At 41.3% G+C, this 20473-nt stretch overlaps 1 protein-coding gene across 3 annotated transcripts in view; it reads left to right on the top strand.

Annotated features, from left to right (window-relative positions):
* Positions 1-20473, top strand: part of CLIC4 (chloride intracellular channel 4) — a 98403-nt gene that overhangs the window by 38165 nt on the left and 39765 nt on the right. The window contains exons 2-3 of one of the 3 annotated variants that reach the window (XM_015131177.3): positions 12541-12577; positions 17855-17964. In XM_015131177.3, the coding sequence (XP_014986663.1) occupies positions 17909-17964 (56 nt within the window). In that variant the 5' untranslated portion in view covers positions 12541-12577; positions 17855-17908. 3 annotated transcript variants of the gene reach the window in all.

Below are 20473 nucleotides of genomic sequence, written 5' to 3'. Positions count from 1 at the left end.
TTTTTTTTAGTAGAGACTGGGTTTCACCATATTGGCCAGGCTGATCTTGAACTCTTGACCTCGTGATCCGCCCTCCTTGGCCTCCCACAATGCTGGGATTACAGGCGTGAGCCACCGCGCCCGGCAAGGTAACTGAATTCTTGTAGTGAGACTTGAGCTTGACCTGAAGCACAATGTGGCAGTGAGCATTTCAGTAGAGGTTAATGTGATTGTAGTCACATATAAGGGTCCAGATTTATGTGGCCTTATTGTACAGGATGAACGGGACTGGGGGTGGAGCAGTGCTGTGGGTCCTCAAGGACATCAGTGAGGAAGTCATTCTAGGAAAGGAGGATGGAGAACTTTGTAAGACCTATTTTTTCTTTTTAAAGATGGAGTCTCATACTGTTCCACAGGCTGAAGTGCAGTGGCGTGATCTCAGCTCACTGCAACCTCCGCCTCCCCACTTCAAGGGATTCTCCTGCCTCAGCCTCCCAAGTAGCTGGGATTACAGGCACCCGCCACCATGCCCAGCTAATTTTTTGTATTTTTAGTAGAGACAGGGTTTTACTATGTTGACCAGGCTGGTCCCAAACTCCTGATCTCATGTTCCGCCCGCCTCGGCCTCCCAAAGTACTGAGATTACAGGCATGAGCCACTGCGCTGGGACTTGTAAGACCTAGTTTTTAAAGACTATTGTACACTCTATGGTTTTTATTTTTAATGAAAGTATTATATTAGGTAATTGATCATAACTTGGTCATTTACCAAAAGAAACAGCAACAGATAACCTTTGAAAACTACTGGAAGGTGAATCATCTCTCCCATTCAACATTTGAATGACTTCAATTCACAGTGACTTAGGCTGAAGCAAGAGAACATCAAATGTACTGTTATAAGCTGAACTACTAACTCAGAGGGGGAGCCACTGGCAAGCCCATAAAACTGAAACTCACAAAACCATAATTTATCAGGAGAAGTTTATGTCACTTTTGAGAAAATGTTGAACTGGTGGTTTTTTAATGGTGGTAAGGTTGTGGGGTATATTTTGAGTTTCATTGTATTCTAAATTGAAATTTTGTACTTTTAGGGTATTCCGAAGTTCTTAAATGATTCAGATTAGACTTGGAACGCTATCGGTAATGCAAAGGCAGAAACCATTTCTTCTCTTATTCATCACCAGATCTCTGGCGTTTAGTGTAGGTCCTCACATGAATGGGGAATGAATAAAAAAAAAGCTTTTAACTTTAAAAGATTGATATCTATCTGCCCTTGAAGATAATTTATAAATGACACACAATAAAATGAGCTATAATATAGTTAGAAACTATTAGGACTGAAGTGGAAACTAGATTAATAATTTTAAAAACACTTTATTTGGAAATAATTTCATACTTACAAGTTACACGCGTAAGAGGCCGGACACAGTGGCTCTGTAATCCCACTGCTTTCGGAGGCTGAGGCAGGAGGATTACTTGAGGTCAGGAGTTCAAGACTAACCTGGACAACAGAGCAAAACTCTGTCTCTACAAGAAAATTAAAAAATTACCCAGGCATAGTGGTGTTTTTCTGTATTCCTAGCTACTGTGGAGGCTGTGGTGGGAGGATCACTACAGCCTGGAGAGTTCAAGGCTGCAGTGAGCTCTGATGGCACCACTACATTCCAGTCTGGGCAACAGAGCAAGACCCTGTCTCAAAAAAAACCCAACAAAACAAAAACAAAAACAAAACAGTTGAAAGGATACTCTTTACCCAGGTTTACCTATTGTTAACATTTTACTCTATTTGCTTTATTATTTGCTCTTTCTCTCATAAGTTGCATACATTGTGGCATTTTATCCCCAAATACTTCAGTGTGGATTCCCTAAGAGTAGGGATATATCTTGTGTATGTAATGTTGTTTACATTACAGTTAAAACTTCAATAAATTAATCTCTCTCCCCACCTGCCTTTTCCAGAAAACTAAGAGCCACAGAGGTTAAGTGACTTGCCCTGTGGTTAGATAGGTTCTAAATGGAAAATCCAGCCTACTCTGCTAGTCAGGTATTAGCCCTGGTCCCTAACATCACAACAGAATCTTTTTTTTTTATTTTTTATTTTTCCCCTGACATGCCAAATTATTTAGTAGTATAATACAGTAATAAAAATTCGTTGGTGGCTCAAGCCTATAATCCCAGCACTTTGGGAGGCCGAGATGGGCGGATCACGAGGTCAGGAGATCGAGACCATTCTGGCTAACACGGTGAAACCCTGTCTCCACTAAAAAAGTACAAAAAACTAGCCGGGCGGGGTGGCGGGCACCTGTAGTCCCAGCTACTCTGGAGGCTGAGGCAGGAGAATGGTGTAAACCTGGGAGGCGGAGCTTGCAGTGAGCTGAGATCTGGCCACTGCACTCCAGCCTGGGCGACAGAGCGAGACTCCGTCTCAAAAAAAAAAAAAAAAAATTGTGGCCGGTTACGGTAGCTCACGCCTGTAATCCTAGCACTTTGGGAGGCCGTGGGGGGCGGATCGCCTGAGGTCAGGAGTTCGAGACCAGCCTGGGCAACATAGCAAAACCTCGTCCCTACTAAAAATAAAAAAAAATTAGCCTGGTGTGGTGGTGCCTGCCTGTAGTCCCAGCTACTCGGGAGGCTGAGGCAGGAGAATCACTTGAACCCAGTGGGCGGAGGTTGCAGTGAGCTGAGATTGCGCCACTGCACTCTAACCTGGGTGACAGAGCAAGACTCTGTTTCAAAAAAAAAACATTTGTAATTATTTTCTGAACCATATATAACCATCCGATAGCACTTCATCTATAAAGGACTTTGGATCACCAAAATTGTCCTTGACATTCTATTTGGCTTAGTTTGAGTTTGTCCAAGTTTAAGATATGATAGTGTGGAGGAAATAGACTGTTATTTACCAAATTTGACTCTATCAAACAGTGACCAGTTACTGGCCTACAGAGAGCTGAGTCCAAAAGGCATCACGAGGAATTCAAAGTTTAAGTTTAACCATGGGGCAAACTTCTTCATTCCAGTTTTGATTTTTTTTTTTTTTTTCTGAGATGGAGTCTTGCTCTGTCACCCAGGCTGGAATACAGTGGTATGATCTTGGCTCACCGTAGCCTCTTCCTCCCAAGTTAAAGCAATTATCCTGCCTCAGCCTCCTCAGTAGCTGGGACTACAGGCACCCACCACGACGCCCGGCTAATTTTTGTATTTTTAGTAGAGACAGGGTTTCACCCTATTGGCCAGGCTGGTCTCGAACTCCTGACCTTGTGATCCACTCACCTCGGCCTCCCTAAGTGCTTGGATTACAGGCATGAGCCGCTGTGCCTGGCCTTTTTTTTTTTTAAACGTGTTTTTCTTCTGTCAATGTGTGAATGTTTATGAAAATATGGTCTATGCACCAAATACATCCAAATTAGAATTACTTGAAGTACTTATTAAAAATTATAGATTCCTGGGCCCCACCACAGACATATGGAATCAGAGTATCTGGAAGTGGTACCTGGTAATCTACATTTTAAACTTTTTCCTCTCTCTCTCATGTAGACGGGAGTGCAGTGGCATGAGTGGCTCACTGCAGCCTTGATCTCCTGGGCTCAAGTGATTCTCCTACCTCAGCCTCCCGAGTAGCTGGGATCACGGGCGTGTGCCACCATGCCCATCTAACTTTTGTATTTTTTGTAGGGATAGGGTTTCACCATGTTGCCCAGGCTGGTGTTGAACTTCTGGGCTCAAGCGATCTGCCTGCCTCGGTCTCCCAAAGTGCTGGGATGACAGATGTGAGCCACCTTGCCCAGTCTTTAAACCCACTTTCTTGAGAGTTTTTGCGTATCCTACTCTTATATACTCCTGTTACATAGATTTTATCTTTTATTTAATTTTATGTTTTGTTATAATACAGGCAATGAGTAAGATTTTATCTTCAGAGTTTTTCCACATTCATTCTTTAACTTGTGTTTTACTCTATTTTCATGTTTTTGATGGGAGGGTTTTTGTTTGCCTGCTTTTTTAAAATGAAAGATTCATGTCCGTATTACAAATATCAAAAAGTATGAAAAAGTATATAACAAACAACTCCCCCAACCCCGTTCCTTGAGTGTTGTGCTAATCTAAGCCCTTCATATGTATGAACTCATTCCGTTCTCCCAACTATCCAGTGAGGTTATTATTCCCATTTTATAGAAAAGGAAAACAGGCCCAGTTGTTCAGTCACTTAGGTAGGCAGTAGTGGAGTTGTCTGAGAGTCTGGCTCTAAATTAGTGATCTTAACCACCGTTCTCTGCTAAGCAAGAGGATATCAGGATTAACTAGATTAATACATGCGAAGAGCTTGTTTTGGACAAGCAGAGAGATTTGTCTTCAATAAGGTAAATGTTCCATGTGAATGAACTCTTAATGGTCTGTCCTGGAGTTTCATCTAGCCCTGGTAATTGGGCATCCTGATGTAATTTCAAGCTAATCATTTCCTCTCTAAATTGTACAAGCTTTTATCTGAAGAGCAGATTTCATGAATTGGTGATGCTGAGTAAAGAAATGGTAGAAATGGTAGCAACCAAAGTCTTTGCACTATCCTCTGCTTAACTGTTTTATTTACACAGAAAGAGCTTGGACATATAGTAATTCTTCCATTATGTATCATTTGACTTTATTTATTGAGTTCGTTCTGTGACATGGTTATGGCCAGGAAGCAATAATATAATCTTTGCATGGCCAGAGATTTTTGACATATTAAAGAATATCTTGACCGGGCGCTGTGGCTCACACCTGTAATCCCAGCACTTTGGGAGGCCAAGATGGGCGGATCACGAGGTCAGGAGATCGAGACCATCCTGGCTAACACGGTGAAACCCTGTCTCTACTAAAAATACAAAAAATTAGCTAGGCATTGGTGGTGGGCGTCTGTAGTCCCAGCTACTCGGGAGGCTGAGGCTGGAGAATGGCGTGAACCCGGGAGGCGGGAGCTTGCAGTGAGCCGAGATCGTGCCACTGCACTCCAGCAACAGAGCGAGACTCTGTCTCAAAAAAAAAAAGAATATCTTTGCTTTTTTCTATTTAGTGAACTGTTTAAACTTTATGTAGACTTATTTTTTTTTAAAGCATCGGACCATAATCTATGTCAGTTGGAAAAATTTAATGTGGAAGATATTTAGATTTTTTTCCCTTCTCTCCTTGTTTTCTGAAAGAATAAAGCAATCTAGGGATTCTAACCACTAAGTGCTTGAACTGAAGAATCTGTTGTTAGGCCTTGAGTTCTTTGCATGGAGTGTCTTTGGGTCAAGTAACGTTTTAAAAACTCTTACCATTTGCCAGGAACTATGTGTATCCTAACTTACTTGATCCCCACAATAACATGGTATATAGTAAGTCAAGTTTCACAGATGTTAAGTCACTTACTGAAGATTACACAGCTAATGAAGTAGGGAAGTCGGGATTCAAACCTAGGTATGTATGATTCTGAACTGTGGTTTCCCACATGCTCTGCAGACCCTGTAGAAGAACAGCTTATAAAACCTCTAGACTCCAAACTTGGTTCTAGCATGTGTTTAGCAAAAATTCTGAAGAAATAGGCCAGGCGCGGTGGCTCACACCTGTAATCCCAGCACTTTGGGAGGCTGAGGCAGGTGATCATGAGTTCAGGAGTTTGAGACCAGCCTGGCCAATATGGTGAAACCCCGTCTCTGCTAAAGATACAAAAATTAGCTGGACCTGGTGGTGGGTGCCTATTATCCCAGCTACCCGGGAGGCTGAGGCAGGAGAATTGCTTGAACCTGGGAGTCAGAGGTTGTAGTGAGCTGAGATCGTGCCATTTCACTCCAGCCTGGGTGACAGAGAGAGACTACAACTCAAAAAAAAAAAAAAAAAAAACTGAAGAAATAGGTAATAGAAGCCAGGTGACTTTGCTCATTTATCACATTGTTTTGTGACTTTTAAGTTAGTCTAAATCAAAGCAACCATTTTGTGTATTCAGACAGCTAATTTAGATAGAATTCATACTAAAGGTAAATGGGGTATTAAAGTTTTAAAGTTCATTCTTTAATAACACATTACTCTATACGCTCCCCAGAAAATATGTTGAGGAAAATAATTTAATGGTCAGGAGCCTGTTCTTACTTTCAGGTCCTTACTTCTGTCTCTCTTCCTCCAGTCATCACCACTGCTTACCCTCAGTTCCATAAACATAAATAAAGAAGAATGAAGTTAAAGCTTTTCTTCTTAGGTGTTTAAAAATCAGACTATTCTAAAGACTGATTAAACTAGGTTTTCTAAGTGAGCAGTTCCTTAATGTTGACTTAGTAAAACATTAAAATATTTGGCATCTGCCATTGACCCCTATTCTGCAATATAGGAGTTAATCCAGCAGTTTCTGATTAAATACCAGTATTATGCAATTCAAGAATTACCACAGAGGTGTGAAGGGAAGAGGTGTGAGGCTAGTGAAGAATACCCAGACAGCAAGGTAAAGAAAATACTCCTTTTATAAGAATAAAACCCAAATGAATACTAAGACTCTATCTAGAGATTCATGTTTATTTCTGTCAGTGGGATTAAGTTTTCTCTTTAATTATTCGAGTTTAAAAAATTATTTTTATTTTTATTTCTATTTTTATATTTATTTATTTATTTATTTTGAGACGGAGTCTTGCTCTGTTGCCCAGGCTGGAGTGCAGTGGCGCTATCTCGACTCACTGCAAGCTCCGCCTCCCAGGTTCACACCATTCTCCTGCCTCAGCCTCCCGAGTAGCTGGGGCTACAGGCACCCACCACCAGGCCCAGCTAGTTTTTTGTATTTTTAGTAGAGACAGGGTTTCACCGTGTTAGCCAGGATGGTCTCGATCTTCTGACCTCATGATCCACCCGCCTCGGCCTCCCAAAATGCTGGGATTACAGGCGTGAGCCACCGCGCCCAGCCAATTATTTTTATTTTTATTTTCTGGAGACGGGGGTCTCACTCTGTCACCCAGGCTAGAGTGCAGTGGTGTGATCATGGTTCACTGCAGCCTCAACCTCCCAGGCTCAAGTGATCCTCCTGCCTCAGCATCCTGAGTAGCCTAGGACCACAGGCATGAGCCACCACACCTGGCTAATTTTTAAAAATTTTTTGTGGTGATGGGATCTCACTATATGTTTCTCAGACTGGTATTCTAGTTTTTAAGAAAACATAATAGACATATATGTTTTTGTAACATGAAATCATAACTTTATGTAATCCAAGCTGGGTGCAGTGGCTCACGCCTGTAATTCCAGCACTTTGGGAGGCTGAGGCAGGCAGATCACAAGGTCGAGAGTTTGAGACCAGCCTGGCCAACATGGTGAAACCCCGTCTCTACTAAAGATACCAAACAAAACAAACCTGTGTAATCCAAATTAAAATCTTCTGCAGCATGTATATATTTATATTTATGATCTGTATGCATATATTTAAAAAACAACTTGTTGGATATAATTCATATACAATGTAATTCACCCCTTTAAAATATACAATTCAGTGGTTTTTAGTATATTCACAGAGTTGTGCAACCATTACCAGGGTCTAATTTTTTTTTTTTTTTTTTTTTTTGAGATGGAGTCTCACTTTGTCACCCAGGCTGGAGTGCAGTGGCACAATCTCTGCTCAGTGCAAGCTCTGCCTCCTGTGTTCACACCATTCTCCTGCCTCAGCCTCACAAGTAGCTGGGACTACAGGCGCCTGCCACCACGCCGGGCTAATTTTTGTTTTTTGTATATTTAGTAAAGACGGGGTTTCACCGTGCTAGCCAGAATGGTCTCAATCTCCTGACCTCGTGATCCACCCGCTTCGGCCTCCCAAAGTGCTGGGATTACAGGTGTGAGTCGCTGCGCCCAGCCCTTTTTTTTTTTTTTTTTTCTTTTTGGGGAGAGATGGAGGCTTGCTCTGTTGCCCAGGCTGGAGTACAGTGGCATGATCTTGGCTCACTGTAACCTCTGTCTCCTGAGTTCAAGTGATTCTCCTCCCTCAGCTTCCCAAGTAGCTGGGACTATAGGCATGCACCACCACACTCAGCTAATTTTTGTATTTTTAGTAGAGATGGGGTTTCACCATGTTGGTCAGGCTGGTCTCAAACTCCTGACCTCATGATCCACCTGCCTGGGCCTCCCAAAGTACTGGAATTACAGGCATGAGCCACTGCGCCTGGCCAATTTTTGTATTTTTTAGTAGGAATGGGGTTTCACTATATATTGGCCAGGCTGATCTTGAACTCCTGACCTCAAGTGATCCACCTGCCTTGGCCTCCCAAAGTGCTGGGATTACAGATGTTAGCCATCACGCCCAGCCACCAGGGTCCAATTTTAAAACATTTTCACCACCTCAAAAAGAAACCATGTACCCATTAGCAGTCACTCCTCTTCTCCATCCTCAGTTCTTGGCAGCAAATAGTCTACTGTCTGTATGAATTTGCCTATTTTGGACATTTCATATAAATGGAATCATATACAGTTGTCCCCTGAAATCCACGGGGGATTGGTTCCAGGACTCCTCTGTGGATGCAGAAGTCCGTTATAGTTGTCCCTATATCTGCGGGTTCTGCATCTGTGGATACGATATGTGGTCTTTTGTTCTTTTCACTTAGTTTATTCAAGTTATAGCATGTGTCCATACTTCATTGCTTTTAATTGTCAAATAATGTTCCACTGTATGGATATGTCACATGTTATGCATTTTTAATTTTGCTTTTAAATCTAATACTTCTGAGAGACTTCTCAGAAGTATTCTGGGAATATAGAATTTCCTGCTTTTTTGCCTCCTATATTCCTGACTTGGAGCTAAAGAAGCCAGCAACCTGGACTGAGAAAAAAAATTCCAACAAAATCCTGCTGCCTCTTGCCTGAGAACCAGGGAAGGGGCAGCCTAAACAAGATCACAAACTTTTAGATAATTACTGCTCTACTGTAAACACCACAGAAAAAGCTGTGGCTCCATCTTCACGCATGCCAGCAAAGGCTGAATGGGTGGCCTAGACTTCCATCCTCTGTTGGTGGTCTATAAATTTAACAAATCTTTTACTGATGGGCTTGGGTGGTCTCTAGTGTTTTGCTATTACAAACAATAAGGCCTCAGTATTCCTCTCTTGTATCTTTGGACATCTGTATGACTGTTTCTATAGAATAAATTTCTAGATGTAAAATTATTGGGACAGTAGCATCCAGTGAGGCCTTCAGGAATGGCACTTAGATGGATGATCTCAAAACATGGAAATAGGCTGGGCGTGGAGGCTCACGCCTGTAATCTCAGCGCTTTGGGAGACCGAGGTGGGCGGATCACCTGAGGTCAGAAGTTCAAGACCAGCCTGGCCAACACTATGAAACCCTGTCTCTACTAAAAATAGATACTAGTGTATCCCTCCACTAGTGAATGGGAGCTGCAACTCCCATTCCCCCACCCCGGCAGTAATAAGGAGCCTCCTCACCATGGTTGCTGGCTTTTTTGGCTCCAAGTCTGAGATGTATAAGGCAAAAAACTAAGAAGCTCACTGCCATCTAATTCTGTCTTCCAGAAGCAGAAGTCTCTCAGAAGTATTAAGTTTGTTTATTTTTCTTTTCCTTTAATTCACATTCTGAAAGCAAGAAGTATTAAATCTAAAAAATGGGGCTGGGCACGGTGGCTCACACCTGTAATCCCAGCACTTTGGGAGGCCGAGGCAGGCGGATCACCTGAGGTCAGGCATTTGAGACCAGCCTGGCCAACATGGTGAAACCCCATCTCTACTAAAAATACAAAAATTAGCCAAGTGTGCTGGTGCATGCCTGTAATTGCAGCCACTCAGGAGGCTGGGGCAGGAGAATCACTTGAACCCGGGAGGCAGAGGTTGTAGTGAGCCAAGATCATGCCACTGCACTCCAGCCTGGGCGACAGAGCGAGACTCTGTCTCAAAAGAAATAAAAATAAAAATAATAATATAAAAATGAGACAACCCAGTGGAGCACTTGGACTTCTGTCTCCACCTGGTTATAACAAAGCAGTACCATCTCTCTTCTCCTTTTCCCTCCACGGAAATGTCTGGCCAACATGGTGAAACTAGTGTGTCTCCCTGATATGCTAGTGGAGGTGGCCTCATTACCACTGGTTGATGTTCAAAGTCCTGACTCTGTTAGGCCTCCTCTGATCCCACCCCAGGGGCAGGGGCCTGGCAGGGTTTGAAGGCCCTGGTTTCCTCCCTGGCCATCTCTGACAGTATTCTGGCAGAGACATTACAGCCTCCAGAGGATTGGTTACATTAAGTTGGAAATAAAATATATAAACTATAAAAACAAGTTACATATAGTGTGATCACATTTTTCAAGGAATAAAGTAGTATGGGCCGGGCATGGTGGCTCACACCTGTAATCCCAGCACTTTGGGGGGACAAGGTGGGAGGATAACTTGAGGCCAGGAGTTTGAGACCTGCCTGGGCATCATAGTTAGACCCCGTCTCTATTAAAAGAAAAATAGTAGTATGTACATAGAAAATAAAAATGTAGAAGAATAAGCAGCAAATTAGTGGTTCAAGGGTAAGGGAACTCTGACTTTCTCTAGTGCTTCAGTTTTTATTTACTTTTAAAACAATGAATATAACTGTTAGAAGCAGTGAAAAGTATTTTTTAAAGGCATACTTTTCTCAGATGCTATTGTTAGATACCTATATGTTAATTTTTATGGTTACTAATACAAAACTGGATGTAGAATAAACGTATCCTGGCTCCCAGTGTAGGATGCTTTCCATTGTATCACAATGCCCTCAGTCAGCTGTAGCAATGGGCTGTATTCAGTGTAGTTCATACTAAACAGGGTAATTTTGATTCTATAACTTTGTTGAAATTGAATTTTATATTTAACTTGGATTAAAGGAGAAAGTTTTTGACTTGCAGAATTCTAGAAATTTGAATTTTTCGCCAGGCCCAGTGGCTCACGCCTGTAATCCCAGGACTTTGGAAGGCTGAGGTGGGTGGATCACTTGACGTCAGGAGTTCGAGACCAGCCTGGCAACATGGTGAAACCCCATCTCTAATAAAAATACAAAAAATTAGGCCAGGCGGCATGGCTCATGCTTGTATTCCCAGCACTTTGGGAGGCCGAGGCGGGTGGATCACCTGAGGTCAGGAGTTCGAGACCAGCCTGACCGACATGGTGAAACACTGTCTCTTAATAAAAATACAAAAATCAGCTGGATGTGGTTGTGGGTGCCTGTAATCTGAGCTACTCAGGAGGTTGAGGCAGGAGAATCACTTGAACCTGGGAGGCAGAGGTTGCAGTGACTGAGATCACACCATTGCACTCCACCCTGGGTGACAAGACTGAAACTCCATCTCAAAAAATGAATAAATAAATAAATAAGCCAGGCATGGTGGTGCCTTATTTATTATTTATTATTACTCCCAGCTGCTCGGGAGGCTGAGGCAGGAGAATCGCCTGAACCTGGGAGGCAGAGGTTGCAGTGAGCTGAGATCGCACCACTGTACTCCAGCCTGGGCAACAGAACGAGACTCCATCTAATTAAAAAAAAAAGAAATTTGAATTTTTCCACAGTTTTACTATATATATATAAATTATATATATCTGTATGGATGTATGTGTATATATATGTGTGTGTGTGTATATATATATATATATTTTGAATAGTGACAGGGTCTTGCTCTGTTACCCAGGCTGGAATGCAGTGCTATAATCATGGCTCACTGCAGTCTTGAACTCCTGGGCTCCAGTGATCCTCCCACCTCAGCCTTCTGAATAACTGGTACTACAGGAGAGTGCCACCACGGTGGCTAATTTTCTAATTTTTTTGGTAGAGATGGGGTTTTGCTTGGTTGTCCAGGCTGATCTTAAACTTCTGGCATCAAGTGATCCTCCTGCTTTTGACTTCCAAAGTGTTGGGATTATGGGCGGGACCCATTGTGCGTGGCCTTTTGTATACTTCTAAAAATTTCAAAAATAAAATAAAAATAAATATTTCATCTGACTAGTAGCTCCCAATTTTCTGATGCTATTAAAACTTTGGAAAAAGTTGTTCATGGTGATGATGAAGTTTCTTATTTGACTTGTCATGAGTGGTTAGTAAAGAAGGTACTTTTTTTTAAAGAATACGCATTTATTTATGTGTGCATGAAGGAAAGTGCTTATTAGGAGTATGAGATGTGTAACAAGCTTCTGATATACCAGAAACAAAAGTAAATTGGGAAAATTTGCTAGAAAATTATAGAGAAAGGAGGCAGTCATCTGTGAAAGGAAAGGGGCATTTGTGTCCTGACCAGGTCTTCGTGAACTGTTCTGTATTCTGAGATTCTTTTGCTCATGCTCAAGGACTGGCTCTGCAGACCACTGTAGGAGATTATGTATGGTGACTGCTCTGTAGTCAGTCCCCATTCATCTTTAGCCTGCTTTTAGTTTAACGTGTTTCTAAGTTCCTACATGTAATATCTTTATTATGTCTCCTTTACCAACTTAATGATTTTAACACTGCTATGACAGGCAGCTTGGGAAATTTTAGTTAATTTTATAGATTAAGTGGAGGAGGATAAAGACCTTGAGTCAGACTAGTTCTTTGTCTACCAAACTACTGTTTTTTTTTTTTTTTTCCAGTAAATCTCAAATTTGGATTATCAAGCTAATTGGAAAGGTAATGTATTAACATTTTCTTAGTAAATTCACTTGTGTGTTATCAGCTTTCCATGCTATTAATGGTCAGTATCATCAGAAAGGCAACTTCGGACACCAGTTTGTTATATAGTAGGATGATTTAGTGCTGTAAATTGACTTGGGTTCTGAGAACCAAATATCATCCTAACCTTCCCACACCAGTGTTTCTTAATGTATCCAGCAGGCAGGTGCCTTACTTTGAAATCTCCTTGAGTGCCTATAGCAAAATAAGGCTTCCTGGGCCCCAACCCAGGAGTTCTGCTGAATCAGAATCTCTAGATATGAGGCCCTGAGGTCTTCATTTTAAATGTTTTCCTTAGGTTATTTGTAATCACAATAAAATTTAAGAACTAGGCCTTTTTTAGGAAGTACATTTTTGTACAAGTTGTATGTAGTATTAGGAATTAATATGATTCATTCTGCCCTCAAATTCTGTGTATATTTTGTTACTGATAAAGAATAATCGGAATTTTTGTTTTTTAAACCAAGCTCTGTTGTAACTGTCCCATGCTGTCTGATTAGGTTTCTAGAATCCTCATTATAAGCCCATGTTTTTTTGTTTTTGTTTTTGTTTTTTAAAGTCCCTTTACCTCTCCATTAGTTTAGGAATTAATGACTTTTTACTGATGTAGCATTTTACTGAAATGCTTCTGAATTTTTTGAGAGTTACTTTAGGGTAATAAACAGTACTTTCACCAGCATCTTTGAATGACTTATTGGAGAGTTATTTCTGGCACTCTCCATAGACGTCATAGTCAACAGGCTGTGTTGATCTCTAGCAATGTCAGAACGTTCTCTTCCAGCATTCCAGCTCTCTGTCCTTCCCATCTCTCCTTTTCCTTCAGCCCATCTTTCCTTTTTAAACTTGGGGCTCATTCCATGTCTTGCTATCATGAATAGTGCTGCAGTGAACATATGTATGCATGTGTCTTTATGGTAGAATGATTTATATTCCTCAGGGTATATACCCAGTAATGGGATTGCTGAGTCGAATGATAGTTCTGTTTTTAGCTCTTTGAGGAATTGTCACACTGCTTTCCACAATAGTTTAACTAATTTACACTCCCACCAGCAGTGTATACTGTTCCCTTTTCTCTACAACCTTGCCAGCATCTGTTATTTTTTGACTTTTTAAAAATAGCTGCCGTTCTGGTGAGATAGTATCTCATTGTGGTTTTGATTTGTTTTTCTCTAATGATCAATGATATTGAGCTTTTTTTCATATACTTGTTGGCTGCATGTATGTCTTCTTTTGAAAAGTGTCTGTTCATGTCTGTTGCCCACTTTTTAATAGGGTTGTTTGTTTTTTACTTGTAATTTTGTTTAAGTTCCTTATGGATGCTGGATATTAGACCTCTGTCAGATGCATATTTTGCAAATATTTTCTCCCATTCTGTAGGTTGTCTGTTTACTCTGTTGATAGTTTCTTCTGCTATGCGGAAACTCTTAAGTTCAATTAGATCCTGTTTGTCAACTTTCGTTGCAATTGTTTTTGGCATCTTCGTCATGAAATCTTTGCCAGTTCCTATGTCCAGAATGGCACTGACTAGGTTGTCTTCCAGGGTTTTTATAGTTTTGGGTTTTACATTTAAGTCTTTAATCCATCTTGAGTTGATTTTTGTGTATGGTGTAAGGAAGGGATTCAGTTTTAATCTTCTGCATATGGTTAGCCAGTTATCCCAGCACTGTTTATTGAATATGGAGTCTTTGACATCACTTGTTTTTGTCAGCTTTGTCAAAGATCAGATGGTTGTAGGTGTGTGGCCTTATTTCTGGGCTCTACTTGAGGGTGGAGGATGAGAGGAGGGAGAGGATCGGAAAAAAATAACTATTGGGCACTAGGCTTTGTACCTGGGTGATGAAATAATCCGTACAACAAACCCTGTGACATGAGTTTACCTGTATAACAAACCTGCACATAACATCCCTGAACCTAAAATAAAAGTTAAAAAAAAAAAAAAAACCAACGCACCTTGGGGCACACATGATGGGACTAAAAAAGATTTGTACCATTCTGATTTTTAGGAAAATCTACCTCGTCATTGCCATTCATTAAGTAGGATTAGAAATAGATTATTATAAATATATCTTTTGTTATTTTCTTGCTCCCTGTAGGAATGTGTACAACAGGATATGGGCCGGGTATGGTGGTGCATGCCTGTAGTCTCAGCTACTGGGGAGGCTGAGGCGGGAGGATTTCTTTTTTTTTTTTTTTTTTTGAGACGGAGTCTGGCTCTGTCTCCCAGGCTGGAGTGCAGTGGCCGGATCTCAGCTCACTGCAAGCTCCGCCTCCCGGGTCCACGCCATTCTCCTGCCTCAGCCTCCCGAGTAGCTGGGACTACAGGCGCCCGCCACCTCACCCGGCTAGTTTTTTTTGTATTTTTTTAGTAGAGACGGGGTTTCACCGTGTTAGCCAGGATGGTCTCGATCTCCTGACCTCATGATCCACCCGTCTCGGCCTCCCAAAGTGCTGGGATTACAGGCTTGAGCCACCGCGCCCGGCCGGGAGGATTTCTTAAGTCCACTAATTTGAAACTGCAGTTTGCTATGATTGTGCCTATGAGTAACCACTGCACACCAGCCTGGGCAACATAGTAAGATCCTATCTCTAATTGAAAAAAAAATAAAAAACAAAACAGGGTATAGGATATTTATTTTTATCTTTGAAATGGAGTCTCACTTTGTCACCTAGGCTGGAGTGCAGTGGCACGATCTTGGCTCACCGAAACCGCCACCTCCCAGGTTCAAGCAATTCTCCTATCTCAGCCCCCCAAGCAGCTGGGATTATAGGCATGTGCCACCACGCCTGGCTAATTTTTGTCCTTTTTGTAGAGATGGAGTTTCACCATGTTGGTCAGGCTGGTCTCAAACTCCTGACCTTGTGATCTGCCTGCCTCAGCCTCCCAAAGTGCTGGTATTACAGGAGTGAGCCACTGCGCTCAGCCAGGATATGGGATATTTATAATGAATTTTTTTGGAGGCAGGCACACCTACAAGTTTCCCTTTTTACTTTGCCTTAATAAGAATACTGTCTGATATAATGAAAAATGATTTTTACATTTCATAAAACCCATAACAGACTTTGCCTTTGCCCGGAGGCAAGGAGTTATGTACCCACTAGGAATTACTGTTCTGTCCAACATAGTTGCCATTAGTCATTCGTGGCTATTTGAATTATGAAAACGTATTATGTTTGGCTGGGCACTGTGGCTCACACCTGTGATCCCAACACTTTGGGAGGCCAAGGTGGACGGGTCACAAGGTCAGGAGTTCGAGACCAACATGGTGATACCCTGTCTGTACTAAAAATACAAAAATTAGCTGGATGTGGTGGCGCACGCCTGTAATCCCAGCTATTCAGGAGGCTGAGGTAGAAGACTCACTTGAGCCTGGGAGGCAGAGGCTGCAGTGAGCCGAGATCGTGCCACTGCACTCCAGCCTGGGCTACAGAGCGAGATTCCGTGTCAAAAAAAAAAAAAATTATGTTTATGTTTTAAATTATAAATTATAGTCAGGTGCTGCATATGCCAGTGGTCTCAAAAGATTGTAATTTGCTTTTATTTTTTATTTTTGAGATGGGGTCTTGCTCTTTTGCCAGGCTGGAATGCTGTGGCATGATGTCGGCTCATTACAACCTCCACCTCCCAGGTTCAAACGATTCTTCTACCTCAGCCTCCCAAGTAGCTGGGACTACAGGCGCGCACCACCATGTCTGGCTAATTTTTTGTATTTTGGTAGAGATGGGGTTTCACCATGTTAACCAGGCTGGTCTTGAACTCCTGACCTCAGGCGATCTGCCTGCCTTGGCCTCCAAAAGTGCTGAGATTACAAGCATGAGCCACCGTGCCCGGCTTATAATTCATATTTTTATTATACCTTTTCTATGTTTAGATGTGTCTAGATGTACAGATACCATTATATTCCATTTGCCTACAGTATTCAGTACAGTAATGTGCTATACACGTTTGTACACATTTGTAGCCTAGGAGCACTAGGCTATACCATGTAGACAAGGTGTGTAGTAGGCTATATCATCTAGGTTTGTGTAAGCATACCCTGTGATGCTTGTAAAATGCCAAAATCGCCTAACAGCACATTTCTCAGATTGTGTCCCTATCAGTAAGTGATGCATGACTGTAATTTAAAATAAATGAAACCCGGGAGGCGGAGCTTGCAGTGAGCCGAGATCGCGCCACTGCACTCCAGCCTGGGCGACAGAGCGAGACTCCGCCTCAAAAAAAAAAAATAAATAAAATAAAAAAAATAAAATAAAATAAAATAAATGAAACAAAAAGATTCAGTTCACTTGAACTAGCCCCATTTTAAGTACTCCCTAGCCACATGTTGCTAATGGCTACCATATTGGACTTTGGCAATATAGATCATTTCCATCATGCATTAAGTTCTCTTGGGCAGTAGTATACTAGACTGGTCATTTTTATTATTTATTTATTTATTTATTTATTTATTTATGAGACAGAGTATCTCTCTGTCACCCAGGCTGGAGTACAGTGGTGTGATCTCAGTTCACTGCAACCTCTGTGTCCCGGGGTCAAGTGATTCTCCTGCCTCAGCCTCCCAAGTAGCTGGGACTACAGGCACCTGCCACCACACCCGGCTAATTTTTGTATTTTTAGTAGAGACAGGGTCTCACCATATTGGCCAGGCTGGACTCAAACTCCTGACCTTGTGATCCTCCTGCCTTGGCCTCCCAAAGTGCTGAGATTACAGGCGTGTGCCACCATGCCTGGCCCTAGACTGATCATTTTTACGGAAAGAAAGAGGCTAGTGCTAGCTGGGTGCAGTGGCTTATGCCTGTAATCCCAGCACTTTGGGAGGCTGAGGCAGGTAGTTCACTTGAGCCCAGGAGTTCAAGACCAACCTGGATAACGTGGTGAAACCCTGTCTCTACTAAAAATATTAAAAATTAGCCAGGATGGTGGTACGTGCCTGTAGCCCCAGCTACTTGAGAGGCTAAGATGGGAGGATTGCTTGAGCCTGGGAGGTTAAGGTTGCAGTGAGCTGAGATCGCACCACTGCATTCCAGCCGGGTGACAGAAGGAGACCCTGTCTCAAAAAAAGAAAAAAAAATGGCTAATGAAAAGACAAAATAATAAAGACCCAAATTTCTACTCTTCCTTCCACAATGTAACTTTTCCTGGCTTCTTGTACTTTTGATTAAAATTCAGAAAAAGTCATGTCATGTTGAGTGTCATCACTTTGACCTTGTTTTTTAATGTTTAATTCTGTTTTCCAGGCTGGCAGTGATGGTGAAAGCATAGGGAACTGCCCCTTTTCCCAGAGGCTCTTCATGATTCTTTGGCTCAAAGGAGTTGTATTTAGTGTGACGACTGTTGACCTGAAAAGGTAAGACATGGTCACGGTTTGCAGTCAACTTAAGCTGAACTGTCTTTTTGGTTTGATCCTATTTTCACCTTGATGGCGTGTATTCTCTAAAGGAAATGTATTAAAGTTCTGCTGGTTTTTGGACAAACTTAACTTGTATATAACTATTTTGGACAAGTCACGCTGTCAGTATACTGCATGTGGTACTCAGTCTTTTTTAGGAACTTTTGTATGTTTACCTTAAATTTCATGAGCAGCACCAGGAGCCAAGTGTTAGTATGGATACAGTGAAATCCTTGACTTCTTTTTTCCAGTGTAAACATGGAGTCATGAAGAACTTTCTAAGCAGACATCATCTTGGCCCCAAATGTGTTAAACGTGTGACCTATATAATCTGGATCTTTAAAGACAAGGATTTTTAGGAGGTTGAATACCATTGTTGTCAATTTCATTTAATTTACTTTTCAGGGAACAGCAATAATTTTCTATAGCATGATTTTAATCATATTTGTTTAAATGTATTGTAAAATAAGAGCAATTATCTGTGGCCCCATGTCTGTTCTTGCTAAGTGAAGAGTTGTTTGCAGCTTTCTCTCCTGGATGACTTTATGGCTTATTTTCCATAGTGGAGAGGGCTGAGAAGAGCCATGATGAATAGAAAGCTCTGTTTTATTCAGGAATGTGTATTCTAACCTTTAGCAAACAGGTCTGAGGTGAAGAACATTGATACATCCCCTTCCCCAAAAGATTTAAATCAAGAGTTAAGAATAGTTGTATTAATGGGAAAATCTAGGGTTTGGCAGTGGATTCCTCTTGATGCAAGTGTCACAACATGATTTGCTATTATACTTGTTTTTAAAACTATTAATCTGTTCTCACATTGCTATAAAGAACTACCCAAGACTGGGTAAATCATAAAGAAAAGAGGTTTAATTGACTCACAGTTCTGCAGGTTGTACAGGAAACATGGCTGGGGAGACCTCAGGAGACTTACAATTATGACAGAAGGCAAAGGGGAAGCAGACACGTCTTTCATGGCCAGAGAAGGAAGAAGAGAGAAGGGGGAGGAGTTACACGTTTTTAAACAACCAGATCTTATGAGAACTCACTCACTGTCACAGGAACAGCAAGGGAAGTCTGCCCTTGTGATCCAGTCACCTCCCAGAAGGCCCCTCTTCCAACATTGAAGATTACAATTTGATATGAGATTTGGGCAAGGACACAAATTTAAACCGTATTATATATCAAGTCATGAACAGTGTCCAGAAAAAAATATTGACAGCCTATCACTTGATAAAGTGGCAGAATTCATGTATGTCACCCTTCTGAGCGTCATATGCTGATAGTTACCCGATAGCTATAATTCCATTCCCAGTTCTGGGTTAGTGTACTCAGATTCCTGTCATTCCCTTAAAATATATTTTTACTTACTGCTAGTGCATATATTTGAAATTTTACAGACTTTAAAATTTATTGAAAATAAACCATAAAGTCATCTAGGAACCCCTTTAGTTATGTATACAAATGTAGAAATAAGACTTTGGGAATAGTGAGTTAAAACTACAAGCTCTTGGGAAGACATTACCTTATTCATGTTGGACAGAGATGTTGTAAGAATGAAATAAGTCATGTAGTTACCCTTCTATTACTGTTTTTTTTATACATGTATACACAAAGGAAGTTTCAGTTTCCCAATATAACTCCTAAAAACAGACTGTGCCACTAGGCACACACCCTTACTGTGTCCTAAAATACATGAATTTCTCCTATTCCATTTTTGGCTTGGAGCAAGTGAGTTGACTGCCATGCTTTGAAAAAGCCTTCATTGAATAGTTTAATACAGTGCTTTAATTGTGATACATACCAGTAATAGCGCCATAAACGATGGGAATCTGAGTCAGAAAAGGAAGTAAACCCATTATAGCTATTTCAGAGTTGTCTGTTACTTTTCATTTGCAGACTTTTTAAAGGCATTATTCCTATAGGTTGATTGATATTTGCAGATTTGTATATATATGTTTACGTGTATATGTGGAAATATGTGTAAGTGTATATGTTTAAGTGTATATGTTAAGTGTATAAAAAGTGGCACATGGGAGGTAGGCATTCAGGGCCTCATAATTAGAAAATATCAAAGAAGATATATGTTTATTACCTAGGACTTTATGTAAAATCAACAGTAGAGAGCACTTGAAATTGAAGCATATATTTTTTGGTCTTCTTTAGCAATCATAGGTCTCCAGTAAATTTAAAAAATGCTTCTTAGGGCAACTAAAACTATACAAGTAGTACATGATAATGAGTCTTTACCATCCCTACCCCCTAGTCATCAACTTCGCCTTCAGAGAGATAATTTATTTTAGGTTTGGTCTTTATTCTTCCAAATCTTTTCCTTTTTTCTTTTCTTTTCTTTTTTTTTTTTTGAGACAGGGTCTGCCTCTGTCACCGAGGCTGGAGTGCAATGGCACGATCACGGCTTACTTTGTAGCCTTGAGCTCCTGGGCTCAAGTAATCCTCCAGCCTCAGCCTC

The sequence above is a fragment of the Macaca mulatta genome, chromosome 1 (genome assembly GCF_049350105.2).
Source record: "Macaca mulatta isolate MMU2019108-1 chromosome 1, T2T-MMU8v2.0, whole genome shotgun sequence".
NCBI classification, from domain to species: Eukaryota; Metazoa; Chordata; class Mammalia; order Primates; family Cercopithecidae; genus Macaca; species Macaca mulatta.
Note: the sequence above shows the minus strand (reverse complement) of the source record. Positions and strands in the feature narration are given on the sequence as shown.